General features: G+C 38.5%; 1 protein-coding gene across 14 annotated transcripts in view; it reads left to right on the forward strand.

Annotated features, from left to right (window-relative positions):
• The first annotated feature begins 2,434 nt into the window (after positions 1-2,434).
• TCERG1 (transcription elongation regulator 1) overlaps positions 2,435-17,114 on the forward strand; it is a 52,385-nt gene continuing 37,705 nt past the window's right edge. For 8 of the 14 annotated variants that reach the window (XR_010660915.1, XM_065918840.1, XM_065918841.1 and 5 more), the window contains exons 1-6: positions 2,435-2,507; positions 8,543-8,768; positions 11,015-11,167; positions 12,141-12,492; positions 12,794-12,913; positions 16,800-17,042. Coding sequence is in view for 13 of the 14 variants with exons in the window: in XM_065918840.1 (XP_065774912.1) it covers positions 2,449-2,507; positions 8,543-8,768; positions 11,015-11,167; positions 12,141-12,492; positions 12,794-12,913; positions 16,800-17,042 (1,153 nt within the window). In the remaining variant the exon portion in view is untranslated. The remainder of the gene's footprint in view (positions 2,508-8,542; positions 8,769-11,014; positions 11,168-12,140; positions 12,493-12,793; positions 12,914-16,799; positions 17,043-17,114) is intronic. The other 6 variants (XM_065918846.1, XM_065918850.1, XM_065918851.1 and 3 more) reach the window with 2 other exon arrangements.

Below are 17,114 nucleotides of genomic sequence, written 5' to 3' on the forward strand. Positions count from 1 at the left end.
GTCTTAAGCCAACACTGTCTCTTACTTCACTTTGATATACTAAGTTTTAGGATCTATAATTCAGTTGCTGTCAATCTGCCCCCTCCCCAAAGAGTTTCTTCCATTCATTCAAACTGACAGTTTGTTTTCATCTTTTGTTAATGCCAGTGACCGTCTTTCTAAGAAGTATCTATTTTGAGGATTGTCCCCTTTACCTGCCCGCCAGCAGTGGGGATTAGTCTGTCATGGGTCATCTGTACAAGTATTATTTTCAGAATAGTTTGCCAGGATTTGGAGTTTGCTGATGTTGAAAATGGGGATCTAACCATTCACTCTCATTCAAGCTCCATTTTGTTTAAATGTTACATATTTAGTGAAACTTTAGCCATACTTTCCTTCTCCAAATTTTATGATCAGAATTGTGTTTGGGTCTTATCACATTTTATCATACTTAGTTAATTTTGAGTATTTAACTGAGATTCAGTATAGCATGGTATACAATAAAATCCATCCTTTAAAGTACAAAATTCAATAGGTTTTAGTATGTTCACCAAATTGTACAATCATCACCACTATGTAATTTCAGAACATTTTCATCATCCAAAAAGAAATCCTGTACCTATTAGCAGTCACTCCTGCCTCCTGAAAATGTACTTTCTGTCTCTATGGACTTGCCTATTCTGGATATTTCATTAAATGGAATCATATACTATGTAGCCTTTGGTGTCTGGCTTCTTTCACCTAGCATAATGTTTTCAGGGTTCATCCATGTTGTAGCATGTATTGGTACTTAATTCTCTTCATGACTTAATAATGTTCCTTTGTATAGATATGAAGGAAAGTGAAGTTGCTCAGTCGTGTCCAACTCTTTGCAACCCCATGGACTGTAGCCTACCAGGCTCCTCAGTCCATGAAACTTTCCAGGCAGGAGTACTGGAGTGGGTTGCCATTTCCTTCTCCAAGTATAGATATACCATGTCTGTCTATTGTATAGATATACCATGTCTGTCTATTGTATAGATATACCGTGTCTTTAGATCAATTCATCAGTTGTTCAGACATATTGGCTATTATGAATTATGCTGCTATGAATATTGGTGTACAAGTTTTTGTGTACATATATGTTTTCAGGTTTTCTCGGATCACGGTGTTTAGCAGTGAGGCTTTGCTGCCATACTATCTCAGGTTTAAGGCCAGGTTCTGCCATTTATTAGCTGTGTAAACTTGGACAAGTTACTTACTTAACTTCTCTGTGTCTCAGTTTCATCTATAAACTGTGGCTGGTCATAGTACTCAAATCCTAAAAGGCCTTTTTAAAAGGAGGCCTAAAACAGATAATACATGTAAAGTAATTAGGACAGTGATTGGTGTAGGCGGTTTGTTGTTTACTCTTTAAGTCCTGTCTCACTCTTTTGCAACCCCATGGACTGCAGCCCGCCAGGCTCCTCTGTTCATGGAATTTTCCAGGCAAGAATACTGGAGTGGGATCTATTTCCTGCTTCAGGGTATCTTCCTGACTCAGGGATTGAACCCGTGTCTCTTGATCTCCTGCATTGGCAGGCAGATTCTTTACCACTGTGCCATCTGGAAAGTTCCTAGGTCTGAGTTAAAAAAAATCTCCATCATTAGCTTAATATTTTGACTCCTTAATGGTGGAATTCCTCTCTATCGTGCCTTTGAAACCCCAGTATTCGAAGGTTTTTGTTTTTAATAAAAAGTTTAATAAATATTCAGAATTCCTCCTAGGTATTAGGGTATGCTAATTTTACACAAGTATACTTTAAAATTGAAGGACATAGGGTTTAAATTATAAATTGCCAAGACATTTCCTTCCCCCAACTTAATAGAGCAATTTGTAACGCTCATCAGCCTGCAACTAATTATTGAATACAACTTAACAGGTATTCTTGTGGTTAGTAATGTATCATTTAATAACACGGGTATAAACTGGTGGCCCCTGAGGATTCTAGATTCTAAAAATCTGGGAAATAGCTGTTTTCTACAACTCTGTGATTGGTTTACCGGCGACCCAGGTCGATTTTTGATTGGCTCACTCAATAGACATGGTCAAGGCCTGAGCCAATATGACCGGTACGAGGACAATATGGCCCCACAATTGGCTTTGCTGGAAGCCGACAGACACGTGGCTACCGCAGGCCTAGCCGTACGTGGGAGGACCTAGTTTCGCTTACCTCGAGAGGGCGCCGGCGGCTCCTCGTTGAAAAGTCTAGTTTTCCCATAAAGCCTCTGAGCGACCAATCAACTGACCGTCTCCATACCGCTTTTAAAGTCGGCGGGCCCTTTCACCAATAATAAGGCAGACACCACCCTCAGCTCGGGGATTGATGGAGAGTTTCACCAATCACCTCACAGATCTCTGCTATCTCCGCCTCTCTCTCGCGGGATTGACGATCCACCCGGCCAATAGGGGACGCCCAGTCGGCGGGTGGATGAAAGCGGCCCTCTGTAATGGCGGAGCGTGGCGGGGACGGGGGAGACGGTGAGCGATTCAACCCCGGGGAGCTCAGGTAAGGGCGCTGCTTCGCCTTACATCTCGGCGCTCCGGTGTCCCAGGGGCTAAGCCTGTTGCGCGGAGAGCCGAGGTGGAGGGTGGGCTGAGGAGGTGCGGCGGCTAAGAGCCGGGACCGCATGGGGTTGGAGAAGGGGGAAGGGAAGGCGGCTTGAATGAGGGAGACGGGCCGGGTCTCGGCCGCGGCCTCCTGTGGGTTCTCGGGGCTCATTTCCGTTTTCGTGGGCCCCCGGCGCCCTTCGCAGCTTGCGGCCCACAGGCTAGGCCAGGGGTTCCCGCTTTGGGGCCCCGCCTCAGACGCAGTCCGCCTCCGCTTGGGCGGCCCTCAGCCTGACTCCCGGCTCGGCGCCGCCGCGGGCCCAGTTTTGCTCCCTGAAGCCCTCCATGCCGCGGGCAACTCCTCGGCGCCCTGGCTCGGCCTTCTTCACGCCCTCCGCCGCCTTTTGGTGTCCCTGCGTCCGCCTGGTTCCTTTTTGCCCACGTCGCTTGCTTTCCTTTAACTTCACGCGGCCTCCCTTTCTCTTATCGTTTGATCCCTTATCCCGAGTTTATGAGTAGTAACAATAGCGGCAGTCATTTGTTTCGTGCTTCCGAGAGCCAGAGAGCCCTTTCCTTAGTGTTTTCTCTTGTGATCCTCATGCCCACCTTTTGGAGTAGTTGCTCTTCTCGTTTTGCAGGCCCCGGAGCAACAGCCACCTTCAGTTAAGTGACTTGCCCATCCTTCAGGTGAGGAAACTGACGTAGAGCCAGGTGTCTTTGGTAGAATCTTGACTTCAGGAAGTGGCTTGAACGCAGGCAGCCAGGCTTGGGAGCCTGCACTTTTCTATCTTTCTCCCATCTAGTCGTCTGCCCACGCCGTCTCCCTAAGGACGGCAGCAGTGACCTTTCTCGCCCTGGTTTCTGGGCAGCCTCTGGAATTTTTAATTGTCTTGGAGAGAAAATCCTTAGTGATTTTTAAGGAAAACGAGGTACTGAGCTTTGCGTCTGCTTGGATGGAAAAAAAATGGCATTTCAGATGTTTAGCCCCCATTCTGAATTGTGCCATTGTTATCCTTTGAGAATGAGGAAGAGTAGAATAAGTTATGAGGACTCTAGCATTGTCTAGAGCTCCAGATAAAATTGTATAAGGAAACTGGGTATTGTTACTAAAGTTTTCAGGGGGGGGAAAGAATCATGTCTTTGAGATGATGAGTTGTCACAAAAATTTTTAGTTTGGCAGAAATAAAGTCTTATTTCAGGGATGGATCTTAAATCTTTTAAACCCCACGTATATACTTCAATAGTAAGTGATCTGAGTCCATTGCCAGGGTCGTTTAGTATTAGTGATGAAAGGGTTATACCTGATTCTGATCTCAAGAGGTACTTAAGCTAGTCTTATGGATTGATTTAGAAACATTACTTTGCATTTAAGAGAGTATCTTTCTTCAGTTTTACAGTGAGTAGCCTTTTAGATTTTATTAATAGAAAGTGAAGACACTGCTGCAAAACTGATTTGAATAGTGCTTTAAATTAGGTGTTCTTTTGCAAATGTTTCATACCTTAATGTCTGGGGTTGGAAATTCCTTCCACAGCATGTGGTACAGACTTTTATTTTAGCATTTCTCATGGTTTAAGAGAAATTAGTTTTTTGTGGCCTCTGATTACAGAAATTGGGGCTTAATTTTTTGTATTTGTATTCTGAATATACGTCATGGTGTGTCACCGTCATAGTGCCTCACGAATAAGGTTTTCAGGTACGTATATTGTAAATAAATTGTTATAGGAGATTTAGAGATTTTCCATTTATTGTACTCACATTTATTGTGTGCTATATGAGAGTCACTGATCTAGGTGCTGGTAGTAGTCTTGAACCAGACCAAAATCCTTTGTCCTCCAGGAGCTTCCATGCTAATTAAAATTGATCTAAATTTCAAACTAAGGACACAAGATGAGGAAATCAGCCTACAAGTGTGAAGAGATTTACACAAGGTCACTGAGTTATTGGCAGGATCCGGATTAAAACCTATGTCTCTTCATTTAGTCTACTTTATAATTTGCCTCCCAAATATCAGCATTTAAAAATTTTTGCTCCGTTGTGCTAAAGTATTTGCAGTCCTCACCATTGGGAAGATTGCATATCTAGATATAGTCCTTAAAGGGAAATACATTTGTTCTTTTAAAAAAATTTTCTGCATTTCTGTTCATGCTTATATGCTTCTATTTTCATAAAGATCCAAAGTGGTAGGAATGCAAATAATCTACAATAGGATTTATTTGGAGATCCAAATACCTTTCTGTTTCTTTATGATTAAGGATCATTAAGATAACTTTTAGAGTCATATTGGTATAGATACTTTACCCAGGGCCTTTATTTACGTATTAATGCTTTATGACTTACGACAAGGTACTTGTCTGACTTTCCTCAACTGTACACTGGGAATAAGAATACGCTGGTGTTACCACTGACCAGCATGAAACAAGTTCTTTTTCTGTGCTGTAGTTTCCTCTGTAAAAACGGTACCAAACTTATCTCATTGAGTTTTTGTGATAATTGAAAGATTTAATACAGACAATGTCCCTGTAACTGTGCCTGGTATAGAAGAAATACCTAGGGTTCACTCTCATTAAAACAGTAATTGAACGAACACCTGCCTTCTGGGCTCTGGGAGGCATCACTGTACTAAAGAGAAAATACTAGTGAGTATAGGTAATACAAGACTAAATGAGTGAGATTTTTTTCATAGCATTTACCTTATAGTTGTAAACTCAGATTGGGTAATGAGATAGAAAGGAGGTGGGAGAGGCTAAGGTGGGAAAGAACTTGGCGCTTAAACTGAAGAATGAGAGTCTGTTACGTGAAGCTCCGGGGAAAGCACCCAGGCAGAGGGAGCAAGTGCAGAGGCTTCAGGGGAACGAAGTAGCTGGTCAGAGGACTAGAGCCTGTAGAGATCAGCAAGGGCCAGGTTATATAGAGCCTGCTAATAAGGATTATAATAATATTAACACTGCTACTAATATTAACACCGTTTAACAAGGTAATTTTAGTAGTCATTAAATTATGGTTTTTGATTACTACCATTACTATACTGATGTTGTAGTAGCAGCAATAATAACTAATATTTATGTGCTGAGCACTGTTCCAGGTACTTCATTAGCTTCTTTAACCCTCACTGCAGGTAAGGTTGTTGTGATAAAGTGCATATAAAGAGCTCAGCACATGTGCTATACATATCTGACATAAGAAAATGGTGACTTGAGGCTGTCGATAGAGGAAATTACGTGAATTTTGCTACCATTTTCACTGCAGACATTTGAAAGCATCTAGCTTTTCAGTTAGAGCACTATGCTAGGTTTTGTGGGAGAATGAAAGTAATGATGGTTAAAATAGTTCACTGTGTTCCAGGTACCATCCTAAATGTTTCACGGGGATTATTTTATTGAACAAAGAGAAAGAGAGGTTTCATTTCTGTCCCCACTGCCCCTCACTTACATCTGAGTATGTTCAGACTCGGAAAATATGTAAGAAGCCTGAAACAGAAGGCAGAGCCCTGTCCATGGTTTTAGAGCCTAAAATACTTAACTGCAAGTGATAGCTAGAAAGTGTGAAATTCAAAAGAAAGAAATAATGTGTAGCTGAAGGCTGAGATGGGATACCTTTCCTTGGTGAAGATTTTTCCTGTCCCAAAGGTTAAGACATTGCTTCGGTAACAGTGACATCAGCCTTTTGGAAGTGTGTATAATTTGAAAAAGGCTGATTATTGTTTCTGCAGTCACTGCTTTTAACTCATACTTCTGCCATTGAGTGTAGGATGATTTGCAGATTTGGTGAAATATGTTTGCTATAGTAGTTCTGGATTTGTTTAGAGTCCCAGTGCTCTCCTAGAAGGCAAATTGGTTCTTTTATTAGGATTTTTTTAATGTCAGAATTGAACTACAATGTGAAAAATTTAGAGGAAGTTGAAAGGGTAGTCTTAAGCACAGGGTTGAAAAATGTAGGAAAGTTGGAAGAATCTGGTGAGGCGAGTGTCAGAATGATTATTATCAGATGCACATGAGGATATAATTGTTAATCTCCTGAGCACTGGAATGTAAATTTCATGTTTATAATGGAGAGAATTATTGTAGCTACTGTGTAGACTGTGATAGGTGCTCAGTAAATTGACTATGGCAAATTATAGTAAAGATTTTTTATAAGATTCTCCATACCCTATTTATAAGGTACAGTGTCACCTACATATTCATTGGTTCATTCAGCAAATACTTACTGAGCCCTACTATGGGCAGGCATAAATAACTGTGTGCTGCGGATATAAAGGTGAACAGGACAGACAATTCTTGCTCTAAAGGGGCTTACATAGACAGCATCGTGTAGTATGTAAGAGCCTTTTGCCTGTGTTTGAATTCTAAAGCAGCTGTGTGGCCTTGGACAAGTTGTTTTACTTTTGTGTGCCTTAATCTGTAAAATGAGGTTGATAAAATCTATTTCAGTGTTACGTTGATTGCATGAATGCTAAGTTGCTTCAGTTGTGTCCGACTCTTTTGTGACCCTGTGGACTGTAGCAGGTCATGCTCTTCTGTCAATGGGATTCTCCAGGCAAGGATTCTGGAGCACATCCTCCATCAGGGGATCTTTTTGACCCAGATCTTTTTTGTCTCCTGCATTGGCAGGCTGGTTCTTTACCACTAGCACCACCTGGAAAGCCCAGTAAGCACTTGTAAGAGTTAAACCTTTTTTTTTTTTTTAAAGCACTCTGGAGATAGAGAATATCTTGTGATATTGCTTATTTGCTTGAATGCCATGGAGAAAATAAAGAAGGGTGTTTAGCTAGAGATTGAAGAGTGGGGTGGGGTGCAGTGTACAGAAGGGCATTCTCTTCTATATGAGAATGCTAATTATGTCTTAAGCTGTTAGCCTCCCCTGCTATAAAAACCTTGTATTTAGAAGTAGTTTCAAGGTTCCAAAAACTGGCAGAAACAAAAATAGTGTGCTTAATGTTAATATTTTACCTGTTCTGCTTTGTTACATATGTGCTCTCTATTACTCTGAACCATTTGTGGTAAAGGGCCACACACACCATGGCCCTTTATCTCTAAATACTCGAGTGCTTATTTTCTGAGAATAGTGATCTTCTCTGACGGACAGCACAGTTACCTATTTTGTAAATTTACACTGATAAAGTAATTTTTGTCTTTATTTCAGTGTTGTCTCTTAATGCAGTATGTCCTTTATTGTATTCCTTCCCTCTAGTTTTGTATCCTGTCTAGAGTTGGAATTGTATTGCCATGTCTGTTTGGCCTCCTTTAATCTAGAACATTTCCACAACCTTCCTTTTTTCTTCTTTTTATAACAACATTTCTGAAGAATATACCCTCTGCCCCCCACTTTGTAATAGAACATTATTTTGTGTTTGTCTAATAACTCATTATTATGTTGAGATTAAACATTCTTGCTTGGAATAGGTGGTATTGTGTCCCTCTCAGTCGCATTAGGTTAGTTTCTCTATTGCATAGTGTTTTGTTTAGCCTTCTTTCTATTGTAAGAAATGCTATTTCTATTGTAAGAAACGCTCAGTCGTGTTCGGCTCTTTGCAACCCCATGAATCGCAGCATGCCAGCCTGCTAGGCCCCCTGTCCATCACCAACTCCCAGAGTTTACTCAAACTCATGTCCATCGAGTCGGTGATGCCATCCAGCCATCTCATTCTCTGTCATCCCCTTCTCCTCCTGCCCCTAATCCCTCCCAACATCAGGGTCTTTTCCAGTGAGTCAACTCTTCGCATGAGGTGGCTAAAGTGTTGCAGTTTCAGCTTCAGCATCAGTCCTTCCAATGAACACCCAGTATATTAAGACCATGCAAATAACCCCCTCATTTCCTCCTAGATTTGGTGTCCATTGATCATTCTTACTGATGCACTCTGCTACAGTGATACAAAATGATGATTTTCCAACTCTGCTTGTTCTTAAGGGCTTTAAAAATTTGATGTAACCAGAGTTTAGTAGCTATATTTTTATTACTTTGAGAAAGAAAATTTTATTCATTGGTTTCCCATACAGGATGGCTCAACAGCAGGCCTTGAGGTTCCGAGGCCCAGCTCCCCCACCAAATGCAGTGATGCGAGGCCCACCACCTCTGATGCGACCTCCTCCACCTTTTGGTATGATGCGAGGCCCTCCTCCTCCACCTCGGCCCCCATTTGGACGTCCCCCTTTTGATCCTAATATGCCACCAATGCCTCCTCCAGGAGGGATTCCTCCACCTATGGGCCCTCCACACCTTCAGGTAAAGAATGTAGAGATAGCTGTTTCTTTGTTGACTTTAGTGTCAATAGTATATATATGAGTTTTGGTTTTAAAACTTGTATTCTTGGGTTTGTAGGAGAATGAGAACTAAAGAGAACATCTTTATACTAATGTGTTGCTTCAGAAGCACTGATAATGATAATTAGTATGGAAATTCAGAATGGAAATTTATATGGTGATGAAAAAGTATGTATAAGGATTGAATAAAGTAGTTCTAACTTGCCTTCATCTCTGACAATTGTCTGTAATAATCTTCTTTGTGGGAAATGATATTTGAAAGCTTATGTGTAAAGTGAGGGAAGTTTGTTTTCAATGATACATGTTACTAGTGAGTTTAAATATATCTATATATTCCTGAAGAATTCTTTCCAGGAATGATCCCTAGAGTAGAATCTAGAATGTGACAATAAGCACATTTTGTAAGCACAGTATTTGGATTTTTTTCCTTCCCCAGGAAAAAAAAAGAGTGTGTCACAGTTTTAGAAGTAGAATTTTTGTCAAATTTCCTTAAATGAAATTTTTCCTAGTGTTTTAACCTGAAGCATATATCCCTTTTTAGTGAAGTTATGAAGGTATCAACTCTCAAATACCTACTTTTGAGATTATATTCTTTTTGACTGTTTCTGAGTTTTCTGTTTGTTTAGCCTGTACAGTTCTGAAACCAAATACAGTAGTATCATCTGCTTTCTGTTAGCTTAGATAATCAAAAATGAACTTACTAAAAATAGAGATGAGGTACTATTTAAGTGATGTTAGCTATGATAGAATTATATTTATGGCAGAAACACCAGATTTTAGTACTTTGCTTAGTTATTTTGTTGGCTTCCTAGAAGAACAGCCTGTCCCTCCCTTCCCCCCAGCCCTCTTAAACAAACTGTTAAATCATTTTATATTTTCTTTAGAACTAGAATACGAAGTAACTTTTTGACTTGTTGACTGTGGTATAACTTGTTATATGTGAATTTACTCTACTTTGTGCCTTTAAGAGTTAAACCTTCTTGTAGAATATTATAAAATGTAATGGGTTAGTGTAACCCTCTAATGGAAATATATCAGATGTTGTGATGTGATACTGCCTAATGTGATGCTTTTTTTGGTCTTGATAGACCATTGTGTGATTTTCTAATAAATCCAAATGATTTTCAGACAACTGTGTAGCATATATTTGGAATGGATATTTTATAGAATATGGGCCTGTGTGTTGATTGATGCTTGAAAGACAGCTGAATCTAGAAAAACGAGTATGGAAAAGAAAACTTTTTTAGGAAAATAAAATAACTTTCATATTATTAGCATAATGTCAATTCCATTATCCAGATTAAGATGCTTTGGATAATTAAGTTCTAATGTTATGTGTAGATTATAGAGGAAATCTTTTAATGCCTGTTCAAAATCTGTTTTCAGAATTGCAGACCTTTTTTCTACTTTAGTGAGTAAGATATCGCAGTTATAGTTAAATTCTTTGGTTCAGGATCTTAGGTTGGGTCAGCAATCATTGAAGGACTTATGAGGGATAGTGTTGAATCAGTAGTGGTTTCAGGAGATTTTTTTTTTTAATTGTAATATATACCATTTAAATTCTTTTCCCAAAAGTAAAGTGAATAATTATTTTACTGTATCGTTTAAACTTACTAATGTTAGCATCTTTGGTGAGCTACATTATTATTTGAAAACTAGGAAATAAATGTTTTCCTAGCTAATAATTTTTTTCTTATAGGAAAAGAGAATAAAAGGTTAGGTATATCTGATTTTTCTTTTTAAGTTATTGTTATTTGTAAAATAACATTTCCTTATAGTTTGTTGGTTCCTGTTGTAGGTGAGCTGTCGAGGCATTGGGTGGCTGGTGTTAAGAGAATCAGTTTTTTTCTTCTGAAAGTAATCTAGTGCCCAATATATGAAATAGCAGTTAAGGTATAAATACTAAATAATATAAATAATATATATAAATATAAAGTATAAATAATAAAGCAAATATAATTTTATATTGTTCACCTATAATTCTATAACCCAGAGATGACTGTTGTTGGTATCTTGGCATTCTTCTAGTCTGTTTAGTAATCATTTTTATTACAGAAAAACTTTGCTTACACAACAACCTAGGTAAATGTATTTGAATTGACTATAAAGCTAATTTCTCTTACAGTACCTTACTTTTGGGTAGAATTTAGTAATAATTTGAAGGAAAAAAGATAAACACAAGTGACATTACTTCTTGTGAATTAACAGAGACCTCCTTTCATGCCTCCACCCATGGGAACCATGCCTCCTCCTCCTGGTATGATGTTTCCACCAGGAATGCCTCCTGTGACTGCTCCTGGTACTCCAGCACTGCCTCCTACTGAGGAGATTTGGGTTGAAAATAAAACTCCAGATGGGAAGGTAAATTATGAAATGTATTTAGGTTGTTATCTTTTGGTGACAGAAGAGTAAAACCTGGGAGTTTGGCAGATTGAGATCAATGACTGTATCCTTGCCAATTAATAATGAAACTCAAGTAAGCCAGGGTAGGGCAGGACTCCTGGAAAGGTTCACTTGATGGGACTTCTGCACAGACATAAGGTGGCCTGGAGCACTTTCATAGGTCTGCCTGTGATTCTGAAAACTGTGTTTTTAAATACACACCTCAGGTCCCCTAACAGCTCTCAGGTTTAGTGTTTATTGGGAGAACTCACAGGACTCAGCAGGTAGTTGTATTTGCAGCTATGACTAATTACGGAAAAAGGATACAAAGCAAAGCCAGCAAAGAACAAAAGGTGCATGGGGCGTAGTCTGGAGGAAACCAAGCACAAGCTTTCAGGAGTCCTTTCAGTTGGAGTCTCATGAGAGTGTGTTGAATTCCTGTGCCATGGAATTGTGAAAACGCTGATAAAGTGTTGTCTGCCAGGGACACTGTCCTGAGCTGAGGAATCGGGGTTTTCACTGGGGACTGGTCTCATATCTGGTACCATCTGCCTTGCACTTACGAAATTCCAGACTTCCAGAAGGAAGGCAGGTATAGAGCATAAACTGCATTGTTTGTGTAAATAGCCAAGCCATTCCTGTCAGTTAGGGAATGGTGGACAATGGCTTTCTAGGGATAGTGGTCTTAGATCTGCTGTGTTAACTGTGCACAAAACATAGCCTTGGTTCTCCTTTATTGATATGTGTTAAAAATACAGTATGCTCTTTATAGAAAACTGAGGGAAAAGGAGAAAGTGAAAAATCACCAATAATTTCATATGAACAGCCAATTTTGATGTATTTTCTCTTTTCTAGGTTTTTAAAAAAATACTATTTAAGACAATATAATTGTATTATTTATAAATGATAGTTGACATGTTCTTTGAAACTGATGATTTTGCTTCCTCTGCAGGTTTATTATTATAATGCTCGGACACGTGAATCTGCATGGACCAAGCCAGATGGAGTTAAGGTTATTCAGCAGTCAGAACTGACACCTATGCTTGCAGCCCAGGCGCAGGTTCAGGCCCAGGCCCAGGCCCAGGCCCAGGCCCAAGCTCAAGCACAGGCCCAGGCCCAGGCCCAGGCGCAGGCGCAGGCCCAGGCGCAGGCGCAGGTGCAAGTGCAAGCACAAGCGGTCGGTGCTTCCACCCCCACGACCAGTAGCCCAGCACCTGCAGTGTCTACTTCAGCATCATCATCAACCCCATCCTCTACCACTTCTACCACAACAACTGCCTCTTCAGTTTCGCAGACAGTATCAAGTGAGTATTAGTCAGTATGGGTTTTCATTTAGGGACTAGAGAAATGGACAAGTAGGAATGCATTCCCATATGGTCCTAGTTTAAGTATTATCCTTGATATTATTTAAAATACATTTTTTGACATTAAGACTTTCAGCTAAAAAGAACGGAAATTTATATTAGTAGAAGAAATTATTTGTTCAATTGAAATTCATGAAGCTAAACTGGGAAAGTGCAGAGTTAGCTGTACAACTTGGCCAACAGTAATGTTGGGTGCTGTGGATTTGCAAAATAAGTGTGAGTCTTGGCCCCTATCTTACAGAGTTTCCAGTTTTTCTAATTGAGGAGGCAAGAAAAATGCATGTGAAACAATTAGAAAATAGTGTGCAGAGTTATACAGCGAAACTAGAAGATATAAGAATTCAAGAAAACGGAGAGACAAGTGAGTGGACTACATGGGTATTGAGATGGATCATAAAGGGTGTGTAATAGGATTTGAATAGGTTCAAAATTTCAGAGAGGTGTTTCAGATGGGGGAAACATAGGTCAGGAAATGACGGTAAATATAGTTTGTAAGATTGTTAGGTGGGAGGATTTTTATTAGTTAACATATTGAATAAGAGACCAGGCTATGGAGAGTTTTAAGAACCAGGCAAATGGGTGAGGCAGGCAGACACTAAGTGGTTTGTATAAATTCAGTATTCTGGAAGATTTTTTCTTGTGCTCAGTTTTGGTTAGTGTTGAAATTGGGGAAACTGCAGAAAACTTCCAGTAATCTTGTTTAAAGGTAGATAGGTCTTGGAATGTTGTGCAGGCAGATGAAATGAGGACTTGAGTTAGAAGCAGTCCAAAAGGTAAGAGAACTTTCAGGTATGAAATCACAGAAGCCCAAAGGTATGTCTTTTCTCTAAAGATGAGCAGTGTTGAATAGATTTCAGGGGTGAGGAGAGAAGAATGTTAATTTGCTTAAAAGACTGTCATAAATATTTATGATACCATTTCTGGGTTTTATTTTTTTAATATATAAATGCTGTACTTATTCTGCAGGTTCACATTGAGCAACCAAATATTTAAATAATTTTATTGATTTGATTATTTAATATGAAATGAAGATACATAGTTATCCTTATAAGGCAATTACAGTTTAGATTCTTTTCCTACCTGGATAATAGGTGAGAATAAGGGGGAAAAAAGAAACTCCCTCCCCCAGTAGCTTTGGGGACTAGGGAATTATTGGTGTACATTACCTTATAAGAAGAGAAATCTAGTCATTTTAAAAATTCAAATTAGATTTTATTTACACAAGTAGTAACCAAAGTAGTTAAGGTACCTGTGATAGGGAGACAGTTTTTTTAAAGGCCCTATTTGATATTTTTTAGATAGTTTGGGAGAAAATATACTTAATAGGAAGATGTAAATAATGCTTTATTAGTCTGATTTCTTCTGTAGCTACATTGAATTCTGAAAATATAGAAGTTTAGCAGTGATACTAACTAGTTGGTTGAGGATCTTTGCCTTTTTATAGGCAAATATTTCTTAAACCTGTACGGCAAGGCAGAAAGCTGCCAGTTTTTAATGGGGTACTTTTGGTCGAAATGGGAGAAGGAGATCATTAAAAGCAATGTGGTCCTATGGGGAATCTCTGTGTTGCTTCTGTTTTTTTCCCTGCCTTCTTTGGAAAGAGAAGTCCGTAGTACTTGTTCAGTAAAGTGGATAGCCAAAAACTTCGAACTGTTCTCTATATATTCCATTTCTGTATTGGAGTGGTCTATCAGTAGGCCCATAGATGTCTTGTGGTTATTAACCATACTATTCAGAATTCCTGGTTTTTTTTTTTTCTTTTTTCTTTTTTTCTTTTTTTTTTTTTGTTTGCACTACTCTTCAGTGATACAAAGGAATGTCTTTATTCTAAGAACAAAACAGTGAAATGTTCTTTTTACTGCCTTTAAACATCAGTTTTGATGTTGTCTTTGAGTATTCCTGACATCCGGTTTTATTTCGCTTGATTCACTGTCATGAAGTGTTACCATACTATAATTCTTAATATTTTTCCATCTCTTAGAGGTAGTCTCTTGTCTTTAGTTAAGGTCTGAGGCTGGATTAGTAGTATATTTTGAGATCTAGTGTTATACTAGTCATTTTAGCAAATGGAGTTAGTAGAAATTTACCTACTATAAAATCCTAGCTACCATTCTCCCAGCTCCTCATTTAATTCTTTTATTTCTTTTGTCCCTTTTCTGTCATGACTCTCGGCCACTAATCAAATTCAGAAAATCCTGTTTCAGCAAGAGGATGAGTGAATACTTTCTGCCATCTCAATTGGTGTACCTTTCCCCTTGAAATTTGATCCCTTTCTAACTCATTTTCCTGACTCCAGTACTTTATATCATAATTTTAACAAATATTACTAAGTACTATTACCATAATACTTGAAAAATGTAATTCTATTAACTGCAGTATAAATCTGTGGGTCAATGGAACTAAAAATTAAGGAGTTTATATTTTAACCCCATTTGAGCTTAAACTTGTTTTATCTTGTGCAAGTTTGTGAAAAATGCTGATGAAATCCTACTTCTCAGGGAAGTTGGGAAATAACTAGATATATTTTCAGCCATTGCAGTAGATTACAAATGATAAATGGTATATGTATGGGACTGGGCAAATGTTGCATGTAATTTGTATTTTTCACACTGTTATAAAATTATATTAATATGATACTGTACCCTAAGGCTAGGTCTATGCTAGACCACCAATTCATTCCTGGGCCCCTGAAGATACTTGTTTGGCCCTGCTGTCTATTTAGCCAAGGTGAGTCCCTCATTAACAAGTATGAAATTGCACACATCTTCCCAGCCTAAGTGAGTTTTTCATTGTTAGGAGCTGAAGGAAAGATAGTGACAAATTTTTCAGTTGAATTATTGGGTGGTTTGCATTAAACAGTGTGCTTTCCCTTAGAATAAAATTGGCATAAAGGTTGGGAAAGCACTGTTTTATTTATAAATTTGATGAATTCATTCCTAGTCCAATATAGGTAAAGTTTGACATTTTTCCTTCTGTCAAGATAAAGATGACATATTTGTTACCAATGAATTATAAAAACAAATTTTGTTTTGAAACTAGATGGTTTAGTTTTGTGCCACTACATGGATGTTATATTTGAGAACTGAAACTTTAAAGAAGGGAAATATGAATTTTATATATTTTAAGAGTCACAGTTTGATTTTATGTGCGATTACTAGGGGTGAAATGTTTTTATTTTTCATACCTAAAAAGAATGTATTAGCAGAGCCAAATTATTCTGAATTTCACATTCTCCTGGTCTCACTTTGGAAACCTGAGTGTTTTTTTTTCTTTTTTTAACCTTTTTATTTTGAAATAATTATAAAGAAACCCAAGTTGTTTTTTTACTCCATTTGTTCATATCCAGTCAATCATTAGTTATTGCATATCTTTTTCCCTCTGTTCTTCCTTTCTTGGACAACTCCAGTTGTGTTGAAATTGCTTTTCACATCTCTGTTTTTCCTTTTCTTCCTATGCATCTGCCAGGTTAATTCATCAAATGAACAGTGATTATTGCTCTTTAATTCAGAAACCTTCATTCGGCCTCCACCCATCCCTTTTACATTCATGAAGTCACATAAATAACACGTATATAACACGTGAATGCATTCTTATTAAAAAAGAAAAATCAAACTCTGAAGCATGTGTAGTAAAAACAAAAGGGTATACAGATATAGTTTGGTGTTCATTCTTTTAGATTATTTCTCTGCATTTATATGAGTTCTTCCCTTTCCCTACCCAGTTGAGTGCAAACTCATTAGTTGTGTGTTCAAGACCTCCCAATTTATACTTCTTGCCTACCTTTCCAGCTGTAATTTACTGGTTCTGTTGGTATGTCTAGTGTTTGACTAGTTAACTGCTTGCCTTCTGTTTTCTAAACAACTCCTTTTTGTCCCCTAGTCTTTGCTTTTACTCAGTTTTCTCACCACTTGCTTATTTTCTCTTTTTACTTTGTCATTTTCCTTGTTAAAATCATTATCTTTCAAGGCCTATCATCACAGTATAAAATTTTCTGTACCATTTCACAGTAGAAGTGGTCTTTTGTCTTGATTCACGTTCATGTACATTTATCCCATCTCACTTTGTATTTTACCTATTTTTTTGTGTTTCATTTAACTATTTTCAAGCTTCTTGAAGACAGAGACCTTGTGCTAAATACCTTGCAGTGCATGGAATGGCCCTTAAATACTGAATGAGTGAATGATGAATGAGTATAGTAAAATCATTTATGAACGAGTGATACATATTTTTGTTTTATTTTTTATCAGCACCCACAACACAAGATCAGACCCCAAGTCCTGCTGTTTCAGTTGCCACGCCTACAGTTAGTGTTTCAACTCCTGCTCCTACAGCCACACCTGTGCAAACCGTTCCTCAGCCGCACCCCCAGACGTTACCTCCTGCTGTTCCTCACTCAGTACCTCAGCCAGCAGCAGCAATACCTGCTTTTCCACCAGTAATGGTACCTCCGTTTCGTGTTCCCCTTCCTGGCATGCCAATTCCACTTCCAGGTAAACCAATAGATGATAATAGTTTTTCCAGTTACGTTTTCATATTGTCAGTTAGTTTGTTCTCATGTGTCT

Source organism: Muntiacus reevesi, chromosome 1 (assembly GCF_963930625.1).
Source record: "Muntiacus reevesi chromosome 1, mMunRee1.1, whole genome shotgun sequence".
In the NCBI taxonomy this organism is placed as follows: domain Eukaryota; kingdom Metazoa; phylum Chordata; class Mammalia; order Artiodactyla; family Cervidae; genus Muntiacus; species Muntiacus reevesi.